The 15757-nt window shown below is 43.3% G+C and overlaps 1 protein-coding gene across 3 annotated transcripts in view; it reads left to right on the top strand.

The window, feature by feature from the left end:
* JCAD (junctional cadherin 5 associated) overlaps positions 1–14723 on the top strand; it is a 28997-nt gene extending 14274 nt beyond the window's left edge. For 2 of the 3 annotated variants that reach the window (XM_066315516.1, XM_066315525.1), the window contains exon 3: positions 5144–8897. In XM_066315516.1, coding sequence (XP_066171613.1) covers positions 5144–8882 — 3739 coding nt within the window. In that variant the 3' untranslated portion in view covers positions 8883–8897. Of the gene's footprint in view, positions 1–5143; positions 8898–12816 lie in introns of those variants that run through there. The other variant, XM_066315534.1, reaches the window with a different exon arrangement.
* The last annotated feature ends 1034 nt before the right edge of the window (positions 14724–15757 follow it).

Genomic DNA, 15757 nt, shown 5'->3' with positions numbered 1-15757 from the left:
TGGTGCTAAGGAAGTTGATGCTGAGTTTACAGTGTGGAGAAATACTGTTCTAAAGAAGATCTGGCTGTGCAAGGCTGGAAGCTACCACAGCACTGCTGCTTCTGCACCCTGTTAGAGCCTGTGTAGATGCACAGGGGTTTGGGAGGGCTGCTGCCTTCCAGTTCCTCTGCTCTGGATGCATTTGCAGGGGCTCACACATCTGCCCCACATCTTGGATATGGCAATGATATCTGTAATTGCTAGCCTTGGCTAAATACCAAATCATGCTCTCTAACAGTTTAAACATCTCTTTCTAAATGCAAGGGGTGGAACCTGGCAGTCTGTAGCATAGTTAAGTATTATATCCTGGTTTATAAAAGCAGTTGTTCCACATAAAATAGGGAACACACCCCCAGAAATGGCTTTGTCACACTTTCATACAAATAGAAATATTTTTTTGCTATTACTGTTACATCAAACTCTGATTCCCAGTGAGACTACTGGGAACTCTCACAAGGCACTAGCAGCTGGGAAAACCTTTGTCTTCCCTTCCTTGCCATGCCTTGGAGTGTGGAGTGCCTCCGGTGTGGAGTGTGACACAGTGGCCCAGCTGGTCCAGGAAGGGAGGAGGGAGCTCTCCAGGCCGGATCCAGGGAAGCTGCAGCACGGCAGCACATCGTGTCAGTTCCTGAGCCCCAGGTGACAGTCCCCCTCACATCCACCCCCAAGGCACAAGGCTGCCGTGTGCCTGTGAGCTGCTCTAAAACTGAAGAGAAGATACCTGTGATGGCCCAGTTGGGAGTGCTTGGGCCTGTGACAGGTGCTAAACTCCACCAGGCATTTTGATATCACTGCTTGGTTTCTGGACTGCTATAGGAAATCAGCTTCTGGTTCCCAGGCTGGGAAGGTACTGCACACTGCAGAGACCTGGGGACAATTTGGGCCTGAAGAGGAGATGACCACCCAGCAAGATACTCTCTGGGCATTGCAGACCATTCCTGCCACCATTTCCAGGTGCTGCTTTCCCAGCCAGCACATAGCAGGAGAGGGCCTGAACAGGCTGTGTGTGTCCGTCACAGATGGTGACAGTTCCACAGCAATTCAGAGCAGTGCTTAGGCTCCTTGTGCAGGGAATTATCTACACCATACTCTTGTTTACACCACTGATGTAGAAGAACTAATCACCTCCCATGCACCATGGAAGTGAGTGATGTGCCTGCCTCATGGCTGCCTTTGCAGGCAGATTTGCAGGGTTTCTGGTGTTTTGTGATGGCAGGGGGTGACACTGTTGTCTCTGTTTATTAAGGCTGTTCTGCAAATGAAACCTTACTGAGGAAGGTAGAGGCTTCATAGCCACTGCTCCTGCTGCTTGTAGGGGGAGAGTGATGCCCCGGTGGAATGGGGAGGTGGTGTTTGGTTCCATCCTGTTCTTCAGGCAAAAAATGTGAGGGAGCAGATGGTGGGGGAGGGCTGTCCTGGCTTAACTGAGTATTCAGAGGCCACACAATAAAGGTTTGGAAGAGGAAACAAGTCAAAGAAAATGAGAAAGCTGATCCTATGGGTATAAATGAGAGTTCTCTCTTCACAGGAGGACTCTCTCCTGATTCTGTTCTAAGTAGAGAGACTAGGCACTTTGCTTAGTTGTTTGTGTGGGAGGAACTATGATAGTAGCAAGCAAATTTAGCAGTAAATAGATACCATTAATGAGATCACCTGCTGGAACAATTAAAAAAGTGCACTGATATTTTCCAATGCTGGGTCTCAAAAGAGTATATGTTAGGATAGGATCTCAAAATAGAACAGAAGCTGCCAGTGTCCAGAACAGCCCTCTGAAAAATTTTCCATCTTGCTGACTTCGTTAACAGTGCTTTTTGTGGGGCACAAAGTCTGTAGCAGTGCCTGCAGCTCATGCAGGATGAGGTATTGAGTGCCCAACATCTTCCACTTGCATGCTGGCTGCCAGCAACAGGGACAGACGTTCGCTACGTAGCCCTGCAGTGACCTAATTCTGTGGGGTTTGGATTTCGGTGCCTGTGCCACACTCCTTCACTCTTGGCTACATTATCTGCATCCTGCTGGTCCAGCATCACCCTAGGGGAATTGGGCAGCTTCAACCCACAGCTCTGAGCAAGACAGCTCAGTGAAGTGTGGTCATGCAGCCAGTGCAGGGTAGACTGATGGGCTCATTTCTTGTAAAGGCCTAAAATTCACAGAAAGCTAGAAAGAGTTTTTGGGGGTTTAAAACCATTTTAATTAACTTTGTATAGAATCAATTCAAAGCACTTCATGAGAGCAAATGTGATACTCGTTAGAAGCCAGCCTGTTAGAAAAGAGTTCAAAATGTTAAAATCTACCTCCTTGATCCCTCGGGACCACTCTGCCCCTGGAACTTAAATCTCCACAGTTGGTCCCATGGGACTGCTCTATCCTTGGCTCCATCCTCCTCCCAGCTGTCAGGCACTTGTAAGCTGCTGTGTCCAGGTGTGCGTTTCTTTGTGTGTCAGCACCAGCACATCGTGGAGACACACAATTGTGTAGTGGCGTAGTCAGAGATGAGCTGCTGCACAGAGTGGCTGGGAAGTCTTCTCTTTGGGGATATGTCATGGGCACAAAAAGCTGCACCATGACTGGTACTCATCATTCAGAGGTCTAGCATTACTGAGGCTGCAGTGAAGCATTTTAAACTTCAAGTGGCTCTTGGAATTTCCCCCTTCCACCATTTCATTGACTGCAAGACCCAGAAATGCCACATCCTGGAAGGAGGCACTCTCTGCTGCAGTTATGGCCACGAGCAGTGTGGTTGTGCTGTGCTGCCCCATTGCCTCCTGCCTGCCAGGTGTGCCTGCATGCAGGTGTGCAGGAGCTGCTCTCCATCACTGAGAGCAGAGGAGACTTCAGAAAGGAGCTGTACTGGAGGGTCCTTGGAGCATCCTCTTCCCACCGCACAGTGCAATGTCGTCTTCAGAAGTTTACAGGGTCGCTGATAGAGGCTGGCTGTGTAACCACTTCTAGTGGCTTAGCCAGGACTTAGGACAGACAGTATCTGTCTCTCTATGAGTAGATCTTAGAAAAGATCAGGTTTAAAATGCTCTAAATGCCTCCTTTTAAGTGTCTTTTTTACATTCTTGTTGCAATGGTGACATAATGCAGGTTACAAAGTGGATTGTATCATGTTCCAAAGTTCATTACTGGAGCCTAGTTATTAACCTTTTAAAATAAATTTAATCTTCTAAATAGCTTTTAATAAAGGAAGGGGCTCTCTCTTTGTTGAGAAGTATTTTGGGTTACTTTGTGGGTTTTTTTAAATGGTGAATTAAGCTTTGCAACATCACTGGAGATTTAAAAATCAGATTTTTTAAGTACCTTTCTAAGAGATGCTACCACTTAAGCAGGAATCATCTCAAAGAAGTCTGATGGCCTGTGCTGAGCAAGATGTCAAACTAAATAATTGTAATGGTCTCATCTGATCTTAGAATCTACGACCATACTTCCTGCAATTTCTGTAAACCCTTTTACAGTGATGGATAAAATCAATCAGAAAGAGCGACCTGTCCATTTCCTCCTCACCGTGGCTGGACACTGTTTCTCACCTCATTTTGTAAACACAGATACAAATGCTGCCACAGCAGTACGGGGATGAGATGAAAAGGGAGAAGACAGCTGTATGTTTCCACATGGACGTGTTGGTTGTTACTACAATCAGATTCTGATATAGGAGGTGTCCTGTTATATTTCGTTGATTAATGAAGACATCTGTTCCTTCTTGAGGTTCAGCAATCAAACTGTATTTCATGCTTCAGAGGCAGAACATTTTGTTCAGAAGTTCAATCTTAATCCAATTGAATCAATAGGAACAAGATGCTCCTTATCCCAGTCTAGTTTTTAAACTTTTAGACTCATAGGATGAAGATAATATACATAAAAGAAAATTGCTGTGGATCTGGATGGCTTAATTTTCATTCTGAATTTTGACTTATGTCTTCACAAACTCATATTTAAATACATCAATGTTTTTAGTAAAAAAGAGCCAGATGACACTGTTTATATACCTTGGGGTGGAGGGAAGAGAAAGAAATTCTTGGGTTCTATCTAGATACTTGTCCTATTTCTGTCAATTTTGATTTTTCTTTCCAGTCTTGTGCTGGTGGCAGCCACATAGTGTAAAGGCAGTTATATTGTTGGACACCTTAGGTACAAGAATAGCAGAATGCAATTCAAGTAGAAAATTAATTATTTGTATTGAAGGGTGCCAATTTTATTCTGCAGGAATGTATAAAACAGTTTACACACTGTTCAGAACAGACAAAGAGCCTATTCTGTTCATATAAATCTGTGTTCTGAATTTCTAATCTGTAATGTCTAATGTCTTTCATATTTCACTAATGGATTCTTTTATTTAAGAATTTTATGCTTCTTTTGAAGTATTTTACATTTTAAATATTGGTTCTGTCTTATTCAGAACTGTGTTGATATATTACCATTGTTGTGACATGTGTCATTTAATCCAAAGCACCCTGAAGAAATTTGTTCCCTCAGAAAGATGAACAAGAATCAATTCTGGAACTGACATGTTTAATTTCAGCACTTTTACCAGGATGCAAATCATGTTTCTCACAGGCTGTATCTTATGAAATCTTACAATATAGACATCTACCTGTCCTCCCTACCTCTGCATCTTGGAATCCTATTAAACTTGAATACCACAGTAGTGTCCTTGACATCTGTAGATTTTGATTTAGCAGGATACAGAAGTAATTCAAGACAGTCACTTCTTGTTTTAGAATGTCATCTTAGAATCAGGGGCTGGTCTGGGTTGGAAGGAGCCTTCAAGATCATTTAGTTCCAAGCCCCCTGCTCTGGGCAGGGAATTTTCTAATGTCCACCAAGGACGGCTGTGCCTGTTTGCACAGCAGGTAACCACGTGCATTTGTCTCTCTTTCTAACATCCTTGCACAGCTAACAACATGTCAAAAGAGCTTCTGTCCCTTCCTTTACTCATGTTGACTGACTTCTAAATCCTCTCATTAAAATAGTAATCTGATTGCAAATAGATTATATGAAACTCCACTGGCATAACTCATCATTTCACCTCCTAATGGCCTTACCCATGGTAGGAAGAACAGGCACTTGTGCATACTGCCTCTGACACTGCTTTTTTTTCCAGGGCTTATGACAGACCTCATTTAGCATGGTCTTCCCAGCCCAAGACTGATAAAGATCTCGCCTACTGGAGAAGACGAGGACAAGACTTCAGTGTGCTTCTGGGATATTCTCAAAAGGCTAGTGTGGAGATGAAAGGTCTGGCAGCATCCCCAGGGGCACCCCGGCACCCCAAGGAGAATCAGCTGAAGGTGGGGACAGGTGCAGGGTATGTCAGAAGAAGTGGCCTGCAGGAAAGCTGTGAAGTGCCCAGTGACTGCAAATGGCAAAGTCTGGAAATAGAAAGCTGGAACCAGCCAAAAAAGGTAGGGAGGCAAATGTCTGAGGGTGACAGGGAGAAGCTGCTTCAAGAGCTGTACTCGCTGACCCTGGGAGACAATGTACTCAGCAGCCACAGCAGGGGGAAATCACAGTCCTTGCCGAGGGTCCTTTCACCTGAGAGCATGAGGTGTGTGGAAATGCCCTCCCTGTCCAACAGTAACAACTCGCTCAGCGTCACTAAAACCCCCTCCTATCCCCCAAACAGACTGAGTGTGGAGCCAGCCAAGCACCATGGAACAGGAAGCCATTTCCTTCCCCTGGTGAAGCCCAAGTATGGGAGACCTCTCAAGCCTCCATCCTATGAACAGCAGCGGCAGACTAGGGCACCTGCAGAAACCGTGAGTTCCCAGGACCACTACCAGAAAGAGGAACCTGTCTCCTACTTAGCCAAAGTCAATGAGCCAAGGCAAGACGCTGGCATTCCAGACTCTGGTTTGGAGCCCCCTGTGTACGTACCTCCTCCTTCTTACAAGTCCCCACCTCTCCAACACGTGACCCCACGTTCCCCCAGTGAAGTGCCTAACACCAACACATGCGCCAGCAGTGACCCCCAGGGTGCCACAGAGCGGGTTGTCCCCTGCCAACGACCAGCCATGAATACTTTTGAGGTGGGGGGTGATCCTTGCAAAGACAACCATTTTCCTCACGGGAAGCAAAGCCATGCAAGGCGCCCTGCTGACCACCTGCGTTCCGTTCAGTATATTCCCTTTGATGATCCTCGGATACGACATATTAAAATTGCACCACTGGAAGGTCTGCAGGGCAACTCAAATCACACTGAAAATGCGCGTAGTCCCAGTTCTGGTGCTTTGCGAGAGAGAAATCTTGAAGTACAGTACAACAGTGCCTTTGTGGATGCATCAAACTTGTCCAGTTCTGCAAAGGGAGAAAGAGCTTCCGACAGCTCCACCCATAGCAAGAGATGGTTGGCACCATCCATCCGAGATCAGGAAAACTGTGCCTTGCCGGACCAAAGAGACAATTGTAGTGCAACTAATCACAGCCCTCGTAACGAAGCCAGCACAGAGTACACGAAAGGCAAACCTTCTGTAAGAAACTCACATATGGACAACACCTGTGAGACTGTTACAAAAGTGAAAAAGTTTGAACCTGGAACTGGGATGCAGAGCAAAAAGAGTTCAAAGAAAAAAATGAATGAAACTATATTTTGTTTGGTCTCCATCCCAGTTAAATCAGAATCCAATCTGCCAGATACAGATAGGAACAACAACATAACTCAGAGCCCTGATAAGAATAGGTTTGATAACAATGGGGCTTTGCAAGAACAAAGTCTCTTAAGTATGTCTTCAACAGACTTGGAGTTACAAGCACTTACAGGAAGCATGACCAATAAAAATGAGTTACAAAAACAAGAGCTGTGGAGACCAGAAGAGTTCAAACAAATGAATGACCTCAGATTTATTCAGCCTGCAAAACACAGAGAGCTCAAATATTCTGGCTCCTGGCCAGGTGATCAGTACAAAGACCAGCAGACACAGACCAGTTTCTCTGAAGAACCTGAGAGCCCACAATTTTTCCATGGTACAAGGCCTGGGAAGCCTGATAGCAGCAAGCCACTATCTCCCAAACTCCCAGGATGTACAACATCCACAACTGGGGAAAGACAGACAGGGTCACCTTCTGATGGGAGAGGCTGCAGGCAGGGTGGTTACAGTATGAAGGGCCAGACACACCTCAGCCAGTCTAGCAACAGTGCATTTTCCAGGACTGCCACCTCAGTCCTTCAGTCTCCCTCCCCAAAAGCCCACCAGAGCCAGCCTGTGCCTGTCCAAGAGAGGGAAAATGGCCTTCTTTCCAAGGGAGATGTAGTTAAGGGAGAGCCAGGTGCTCCCTGCAACAGTAAAGAACCGTTTGGGCAGTTCCTGTTGAAACCTGTAAGTCGCCGTCCCTGGGATGCAATAAGTGAGCTAGAAAGTTTTAACAAGGAGCTGCAAGGGCAGGAGGAGAGCACAAGCAGTGAAGAGGATTTGGAAGGTGCTACAGTTCCTCTGCAGGCAGGTGCCTCTAGGCAGAGGAGGGAGTCCAGAAATGAGAAATCAAGTCAGGAGCCAAAACATGGTAGGAAATCAGAAATGGTTGTGCCAGAGGTGCCTGTATTTAGGTCAGGAAGAGTTAAAAGTAAGTCTGAAAGTTGGAGCATGGGGACAGAGCATGGTGGCGAGCCAAGATTTGTTGTCTCTCAAGGCTCCTCAAAGCCAGGAGGAAGCAGTGAAGGAGTCAGGTCAGCAGATGGAAATTTGATAACAGAGAAGGGGATGGGGGAAGCTAAGAGCAGAACAAGCAAACAGCCTGTTCATGTGGGCCCTGTCAAAAGAGTTTTGTCCAGTAGCCCAAGTAGTTCATGTCACAGTAATCCTTTCAATAACCCTGTCCTGCAGGAGATGAGTGAAGACCAAAATTACCTAGACTTTGTTAAACTGAGCAAAGGTACAACTCCCACAAATGATAGGGTATTAGAGAGAGGGTCAGCAGTACGCTTATCGCTAACAAAGAGGAACCAAAGGTGCTCTGAGCCGGATTTGAGGTCAGTGGGACTTGATGTGGCCCCAGAACTTGGTGCTAACTACTCTGATCACTCTTCGGATGCAAATGCAGTGGAAATCCCTGTGAATGAGTCATTGCAGGCAAGAGCTGCAAGAATTTTAGGTATAGATATAGCAGTGGAGTCACTCCTTCCAGATGACCATGTTGGACCCCACCCAGGCACTAGCCCTGCAAATGGTGTTCAGGACTTTGAATCACCAACAATAGGGAGCACAGTAAGTAACAAAGAAGGAAAAAAAGAAGACTCTTATGAAGGCAGACGAAAGTGTGGCTGGACAGAGAGCGCTCTCTTTGTCAGAGCAGGAGGACGATCTTTAGACCCTGATGAATGCCAGGCCACTCACCAGGAAGCCAGGGCTAAACCACCGGTAACTGAGCAAGTTCTTGAACAGCCTGTGAGTCCCAGCCAAGGTGAGGACCAAAACTTGGTTTGCAAGTCAGCTGCTTATCAGCATTCAGAAAAGAGAGTGAGGAGCACCTCAAAAGTGATAGAGACACTCCAAGGCAAGCTCACGTCTCCACCCAGCCGGACTGCCATGGATCGCTTGGTGCGAATGAAAGAAGTTGACTCTGTGTCGCGGATGAGACGTCTGAGCATTAAGAGTGCAGACTCAGGGGAGGAGGTGGATGAGGAGAAGCTGTCGAAGGTACCAGAGGAGAGAGAAAGCAAACTGGCAAGCTCAGGGGCTGTTTCCAAGCGTGTTATCTCTCTCAGTGAAAATGGATGTTTAGGTGGAATTGACAAGAAGAGGATCGACAGAGATTTTTCTTTAGGTAAGACCCTGTTATGGGAGATCCAGATGGGTACTCATTCCTTACGTAATGGGCATGATCGGTTTGCTTGCATGCCCACGTAATGCTGCTCAAATAGTAACAGGCTGTAGGTGGTACTATCCTCATCTGGGAGCCACCCACTTTGCTCTCCCTGTGGAAAAGATGAGTGTTCTCTGGTCCCATTTTAGGAATAGTTGCTGTAAAACTCACTTGTGATACGGAAATTCATTCAGAGACTGCAGTGCTCCCTAAGGTCTTATCTCTGTCTAATTGTTTCAGAGAATGGCCAGGCTAGAACAGTGGAGTTCAAAGACAGCCACTCTAATGCCAGCGTTTGGGAACATGTGGTGATTTAATCATAGCTGTTTCTTGAATGCCAATTTTTTTTTCCTTCTCTAATACTTAAGTAGACACATACTATATCATAGTTCAGAAGAAACTAAAAATACAAATCTGATGTTCTTCTATGAAGCCTCTGGGAAATGGCTACATATAGGGGCCTGGAAATTCTCTCTCTGTCATGAATATTTTCCAGATCAGATTTTGAGAATAGTTGTTAACCCCAGGACAAATGGAAAGTTGGAAAGTTGACTTTTTCAGTGAACACCTTTTTTTTTTTTTTTTTTTTTTTTTTTTTTTTTTTTTTTAATTTTTGATGTTTCTGATCTCTCTGAAACAGGAACTGGGATAAACTTGTGTAGTCCATATGCATCCCCGAAGTAACATGAGCTGTCCCCTCTCTAAAACAGTTTTAATTTAGCATTTTGTTGAGCAACTGAAAAAAAAGTTGTTGCTAATAGACCTGTGTAAAGGGATAAATCTCACAGGCCACCTGCCTAGTCCATTAAATTAATTGGAGTGAGCAAACATAAAGTGTGAATGTTGTTAAATTAGTATTAATCTCCTTTCTTTTTGCATCCTTTCTGTTACAGTTGACACTTTACCTTGAAATCTCCACAGGTTATTCATTTAACCTCATTGATGTGAATCTGTTTACAGTTTTCCAGTACAGAGGGACTGAAATGAAATGGAGTATACTTTAAACTGGATTTATGCATTTCCAACTGAGAAGAAATGCTTGTATGAGTTCTAAGGATCGACTCCTGCAGCCTTGTAGCCTTTTTCTCCATGTCTTTTTCTGTATCCCACATCTTTGTCTCTTTCTGCTCTGAACTGTATTTCTCCATACCAGATTTTTCAAACAGACTGATTCAGCTTTCTTGTATCCATCAGGTCTAGTATGCCCCACATGCATTTCATATGCTTTCCTCCCTTGGGGTTTCTGCTGTAGTGAAGAAAATAACTGTTGTGGTGACATGACTTCAGGGATGTATCAAAACAGATTGTGTGCATTTTATTGGAGAGTTATTCTGCAGTAAATTAGGTCTAAATTTATCCCTCTTGCTGACAATGCCAGGCTTCTATTCTGCAGTGTGTTCCCACTGCAGCAGTTCCCTCACAGCCATAACAGCCCTCCCCATGTTTGGATGGCATGAATGTGCCTTCCTGCTGCACATGTCCAGTATCTGCAGGCCCATGGGGTGGGCAGGTGGCTCCTCCATTGGCCTCTTCCCATCCAAGGAGACCCTGATTTGTTGATGGCCCCAAAAGCTTCACCTTACAGAGGGGCTGTAGATTCATGTTTGTAAAAAGGCCTGGTGTTGTGTCTTCCTCTGTTGTCTCACTCAAATTTCCACAATAGCTCACTGGTACCATTGAAAGCCCAAATGAGAATTAATCCTGGAAAACCAGGATTGTTGCATTGTTGCTTTCAAAGAGCCAATATTCCATTCTAAGAGGCCACTCTATTTGGAGCGAGGTAGGTGATGTTAGTCTTATAATTGCAGACAGGGCCTGTCACAGAGGCTGCAGCCCTTAGCAGAAACAGGCTTTCACATTTATAATATAGCTTGGCAGACAAATAGTCATCTTGGAGTAAGAGCCCTGCCAAAACTGAGTGCAAGAAGCTCATCTTACTATGCAAATACTGCCATTAAGAGAACATCTCCAAGTGTTCCCAAATGCATTGGATGTCTTTTCTCCTTTGCTGTTAGAAGACATGAGGCTGCTAATCTCGCTTTGTTTCTGTAAAGAGCATTTTGAATGAGCTTAACCAAATGTTGAATAAACATTTCTGTAGCAGTGCTAGAACTCCAGTGTCTGTACCCCTCAAAAGGGTGACCTGGCCTGCCAGTCTGGCACTTTTGCATCCTTGGTTTAGGTGCTGAGGGCATGGGTAAGCTTCCAGGGAATATACTGAGCCATGCAGAGGCTCCATGTCTTGTGGCCTCCCCACCCCTGTCCTGCCACTCCCTGAAACAGTGAGCACCTGAATTTTTGTGGGTAATTCTGTTAATGTCAATGAGTCTGGCCTTAGGAAAATCAGGTTTCTGAAATGTAAATCCATTTTTATTCTTAGGTCAACCTGTCACAGAATGCTTCAGAATTTTATGTTCTCACAATTTAGATGGCAAAATATTTACAATCAAAAAAATGTTACTGCTTTAAAGGCATCTTCATACACCAGTGCATTAAGCTTAAGAAGATGCAGCATTATCCTAGAGCACACTAGCCCTCAAAACTTTATTCCTGTTGATTTTTTGCATTCATTTGGTGTGTGTTTGGAAATACCAGAAAAAGCTTAGCACAAATCATAGGTGTTGCTGGCACAGATGCATTTCTTGGCTGGACTAGCAGCTTGAGGAAGGTGGGCAAGAGAAGTGATAAAAGATTCTGCACCACAAATTCACCCACTAGGGCCAAATCCAGAAGTTCTTTCTTAGCCAGTTCCCCCTTGACATGAATGTGGATGTAGCAGATGGACACTTGCACATAGGAGCAAAAATTTCCCTGGAGGATTTTGAAGCTTTTTATGTTTGAATGAAGACGCTCACTCACATCAACACGAAAGTCCCGAGGATGAACGTTTTACTCCAAAGTGTCATATTTATGTGTGGAACTATTTTCCTGCTCAGCTGTTTTAAATGCAAGCGCTGTGGGAGTACAGCCTACGGGAGGGACGTTTAAGGTTAGCGCAGATCCTCAGGTTGCGTAAGAGCAGAAGCAGCACGCGGAGCACGGCTGCAGTGCCGGTTTGTCCGGGCCCCTCTGCGCCTGCAGACTCCTCCCTGGCTAGCCCTGGCTCCTACACGCCCTGACCGTGCACCACAAGGGCAAGTCAGGTGTGGGCATGATGGCACTGGGCAGGCACAGGGCAAAGCCTTTTCATTGCAATCCTGTTCCAGATGAGGGTGAAGGAAAAGGCTCGTGTCCGCTCACTTCATGGCCGGCAGTGGGATAAATTAAAAATTAAATTTCCAATTAAAAAATCTGATAGAAGAGTGTCCTCAGGGATTTGGGAAAAGGAAAAGCAACCTGTGGTATGTCCTGTGAACTGGCAGGAGGGAGGCTGGAAATGAAGAAGAGTGTTAGTAAGCCAGTCCAGCGCTTTAGTGAATAAGACTGAAACATGAGCTGCAGTTTTGCGGACTGAAGAGAGACAGACTAACCATAGTGATGCGACGCAGCTGTGCTTTCCTGTTTTCTGTTGAATTAATCTGAAACGAAGGATTTGCAATCAAATGAAAAGACCCTGATGACTGCATGGCATAATCACTCCTTCAGCCAGCCTTACACACCCTGCTAGAATGCTTAAAGCATTTACTGGTCCTTAGTGTTCAGTACAAGGAGGAGCAAATCTTATGTCTTTTTCTTCCTGTCAAAGCACCTGAAAACTGGAAGTAATCACTTAGCATTCAGTGTGCTTGTTCCTACCTACCCAACGCTTTTCCAAATTCTATCTTTATGCATTTGATCAAAGTTGTTCTCAAATTATACTGGTAAAAATACAGAATTTGGGTCAGAATGTGATATGTATCTTTAATGCAGCAAGTCCATTATCAGCTTCTCATTTTTTTAAATAAAGACGAGGGAAAAAGATGTGTCATTTCCACAACTAGCAATGTTGATTAGATTTCACAACACATTATTAATAGTGTTTTCTTGCTTCTTTTACAGATACGTATGACCCCACCAAAGTTGAAAAGGTGTGAGATTGATGAAGAGGAGAATGGAGAAATTTCTGCTCTTCTAAGAATGTTTCACTGATTTTTTTTTCTGGGTGCTTTTTGTTTGGTTTTTCTTCTTTAATGTTTGGAAATTGTCTCCATTTGTGATGTTCATGGTGTACTGATAATGCCTTTACCACTGCCACTAGGAATCAGCTATTCATGTCTGAAACTGTTGCGGAGACCACAGAAAAATCTGACTTCTGCATTGGAGCCATCTGGTTGTGAAGTGTTTAAGACAATACCTACCACTGGCAAAGAGTTTTCATCTGAACTTTATTTCAGTCTTTAGCAAGGGTGATGAAATGCATCAAGTGAGGTGTTACATTGTGTAAATGTAAACGTGGGAAATTAGTGAAATTATTTTTAAAGGAATGTGAATCTATAAGCTAAACTTCTAAGTATCTACATTCTAAACTTTGTTTAACTTAAGGGATTTTATGCCATAAATAGAAAGTGCTGCTGCACTGTGTGGGGGAAGGAATGTGAAAGATTGGTAGCAAAGACTGATTGTGAAATTATCTCTGACTTCCAGAGTTTGAATTTACTTGGATTAAGTACTTACTTGCCACCTAGAAAGAAGAAAAACAAAACCCAAAAGCTTCTAAAACATGGAAGACTTTTGTACTACAGTGTACAGAACATGTAATTATAGTAGCTGGCAACTATGTTTCAAACCAATGCAAAGTATACCACTGGCTGTTTTGCACTCAGTATTACCTATTTTTTTTTTTTTTTTTTTTTTTTTGCTGTTTAGAAATTCTTTATATGAAAGAATACTAGCTGGTTTAAAATAGCCCATTTTAACAAAGTAACTATATTTCTTGTTACAGAATACTATCTATTTTTCTACGATGTAAACAATTGCTAACAAGTGGCAAGTATAAAGAAGTATTATTATTATTATTATAATTATATTTTAAGAAGACTTATTCCTCTGAGTGAAGGTGCCCCAAGCAGATTTCACTTGTATATCTTAATGCACACACCATATTGCCACTTACTCAGTAGTGCTACCTTATTTTGTTCTGAAAAAAAAAGCCATCTATCTATCCGTCTATCTATCTATCTATCTATCTATCTATCTATCTATCTATCTATCTATCTATCTATCTATCTATCGGTTAATTTCTAACTTTTCCCACTCAACCCTTGGATCATTCTTCTTGGAGCCACTTTCTGAAACACACTGAGAACTCTCCAGGCTGGTGCTGCTGCCATTCCATTCCAGGGACGCTGATTACCAAAAAGTGGGTTTGGATCTTTGTCCCAATGTTGCCCAGTGGCTCAGATAAAATACCTGCTTCGTTTCTTATACTTTGTTCCCTTTTACACATTATGAGTTTGGATTAGACCAGTGCACAAAAACAAGCAAAACTGAGTTTTTCCCTGGAGTCATCAGGTGTTGCTGGGGAGAGGTTCAGGTGTCTTTTTGATGGCATTTAAATACATGGCTTTAAATATATTTTACCTGCACACACAAATGCATGAATTACAGAATTTATAATAAAGCCTATGCATTCTGCCCTTTGATCCTGAATTAGCCTGCTTAGTATCTGTGTCTTAAAGGCCTTTATGTCCATTCCTGTATGTTTTTTGTAAGTACCTGTGTACTAACATCCTTCTGCTGACTTGTTTCTGTACTTCACCAGTCTATTCTATTGGCCTTTTCTGGGTTTTAGCATAATTTTATTTTTTAAAATCTTGTAATTTCTTGAAATATTTTTTCCTAAGTCTGTAATTTGGAAAGAATGATCGGGAAAAACACTCATCCTGTGTTTTGGCAGCAAGAATTTTTTGTCTGTAACACATGATTCTGTTACATATGGACTATTTAAAGCTTGCTTGAAAAGAAAATCTGGTGTATAATTTATTTTATTAACTCTTGTGCATGCTGTGTAGCAAAACTTGTTGACAAACTACCACTCTTACTATATTCACCTCCCTTCATCACCACCTAGGACATCTTGGGACTTGTAAATAGCTACAAAACATGTTTTTCCCCCGGTACCTCCCCACCTGAGTCCTGCCCGTAAAGAACAGTTCTGAAAGAGCTTCAACTCTCATCTTCCCCCTTACCAGTGAGGCTGAGATGTGTAGCAACTAATTTAAAGTTTTAATTTAACCTTGATTGCTGAAGAACTGTAAATTGTCCCATACAGGTATTCCTGTTACCTTCTGTTTATATCTACATGGAACAAAAGTTTACTGTGCATTTTATTTTCTTCTGATAGGAATAGGTCAATTGATTCTGCAGTGTGTCTGTTTCATCAGTCATGTCAAGTAATTACTTTTCCAAAGCACATGAACAGCCAAGATGTTAAAAAAAAAAAAAAAAAAAAAAAAAAAAAAAGGCAACAATATTGCAGGGCAAGTTTTATTGGCCAAAACCAAAAAATTAAAACTTTCTGAAAAGTGGGTTAGCTTTGTTTTGCTGTACTGTGTAACCGACCAGTGGATGAAGGAGTAGAGTTAGTACTTTTAGAAATGGTGTATTCCTCTAACAACACTGGTAGTTTCATTTGATGCTTTGATACAGACAATGGAGAAATCCATAAGGTACAGTTTGAACAGTTTCACCTCAGTGTTTTTACAGTGTCGATGTCATGGGTCAGCTATTGGAATGGACTGGATGGTACCATAGCTGAACCACCTTTCCAGAAATCTTTTCCCAGTTTGCAATCAACAGAGAGGCCCCTTTACACCAGACATGGTCAAAAACTAGTAAATGGTGACTGCCAGTGCATGTCTTAATGGGTACATAAAACTGTCTTGGCAACAGCAGGAGCTCTCAAGGCTGAGTGTGTGCAGAGGTGGAGGATGCAGCAGGCTGCTTTCAATGCCTCGTGCAATGCATGCACAGTGAAAAGTGAGGAACTCTGTCTTTATTC

Source organism: Sylvia atricapilla, chromosome 1 (assembly GCF_009819655.1).
Source record: "Sylvia atricapilla isolate bSylAtr1 chromosome 1, bSylAtr1.pri, whole genome shotgun sequence".
In the NCBI taxonomy this organism is placed as follows: domain Eukaryota; kingdom Metazoa; phylum Chordata; class Aves; order Passeriformes; family Sylviidae; genus Sylvia; species Sylvia atricapilla.
The sequence above is the reverse complement of the archived record's forward strand: the minus strand, read 5'-3'. Positions and strand labels throughout refer to the sequence as shown.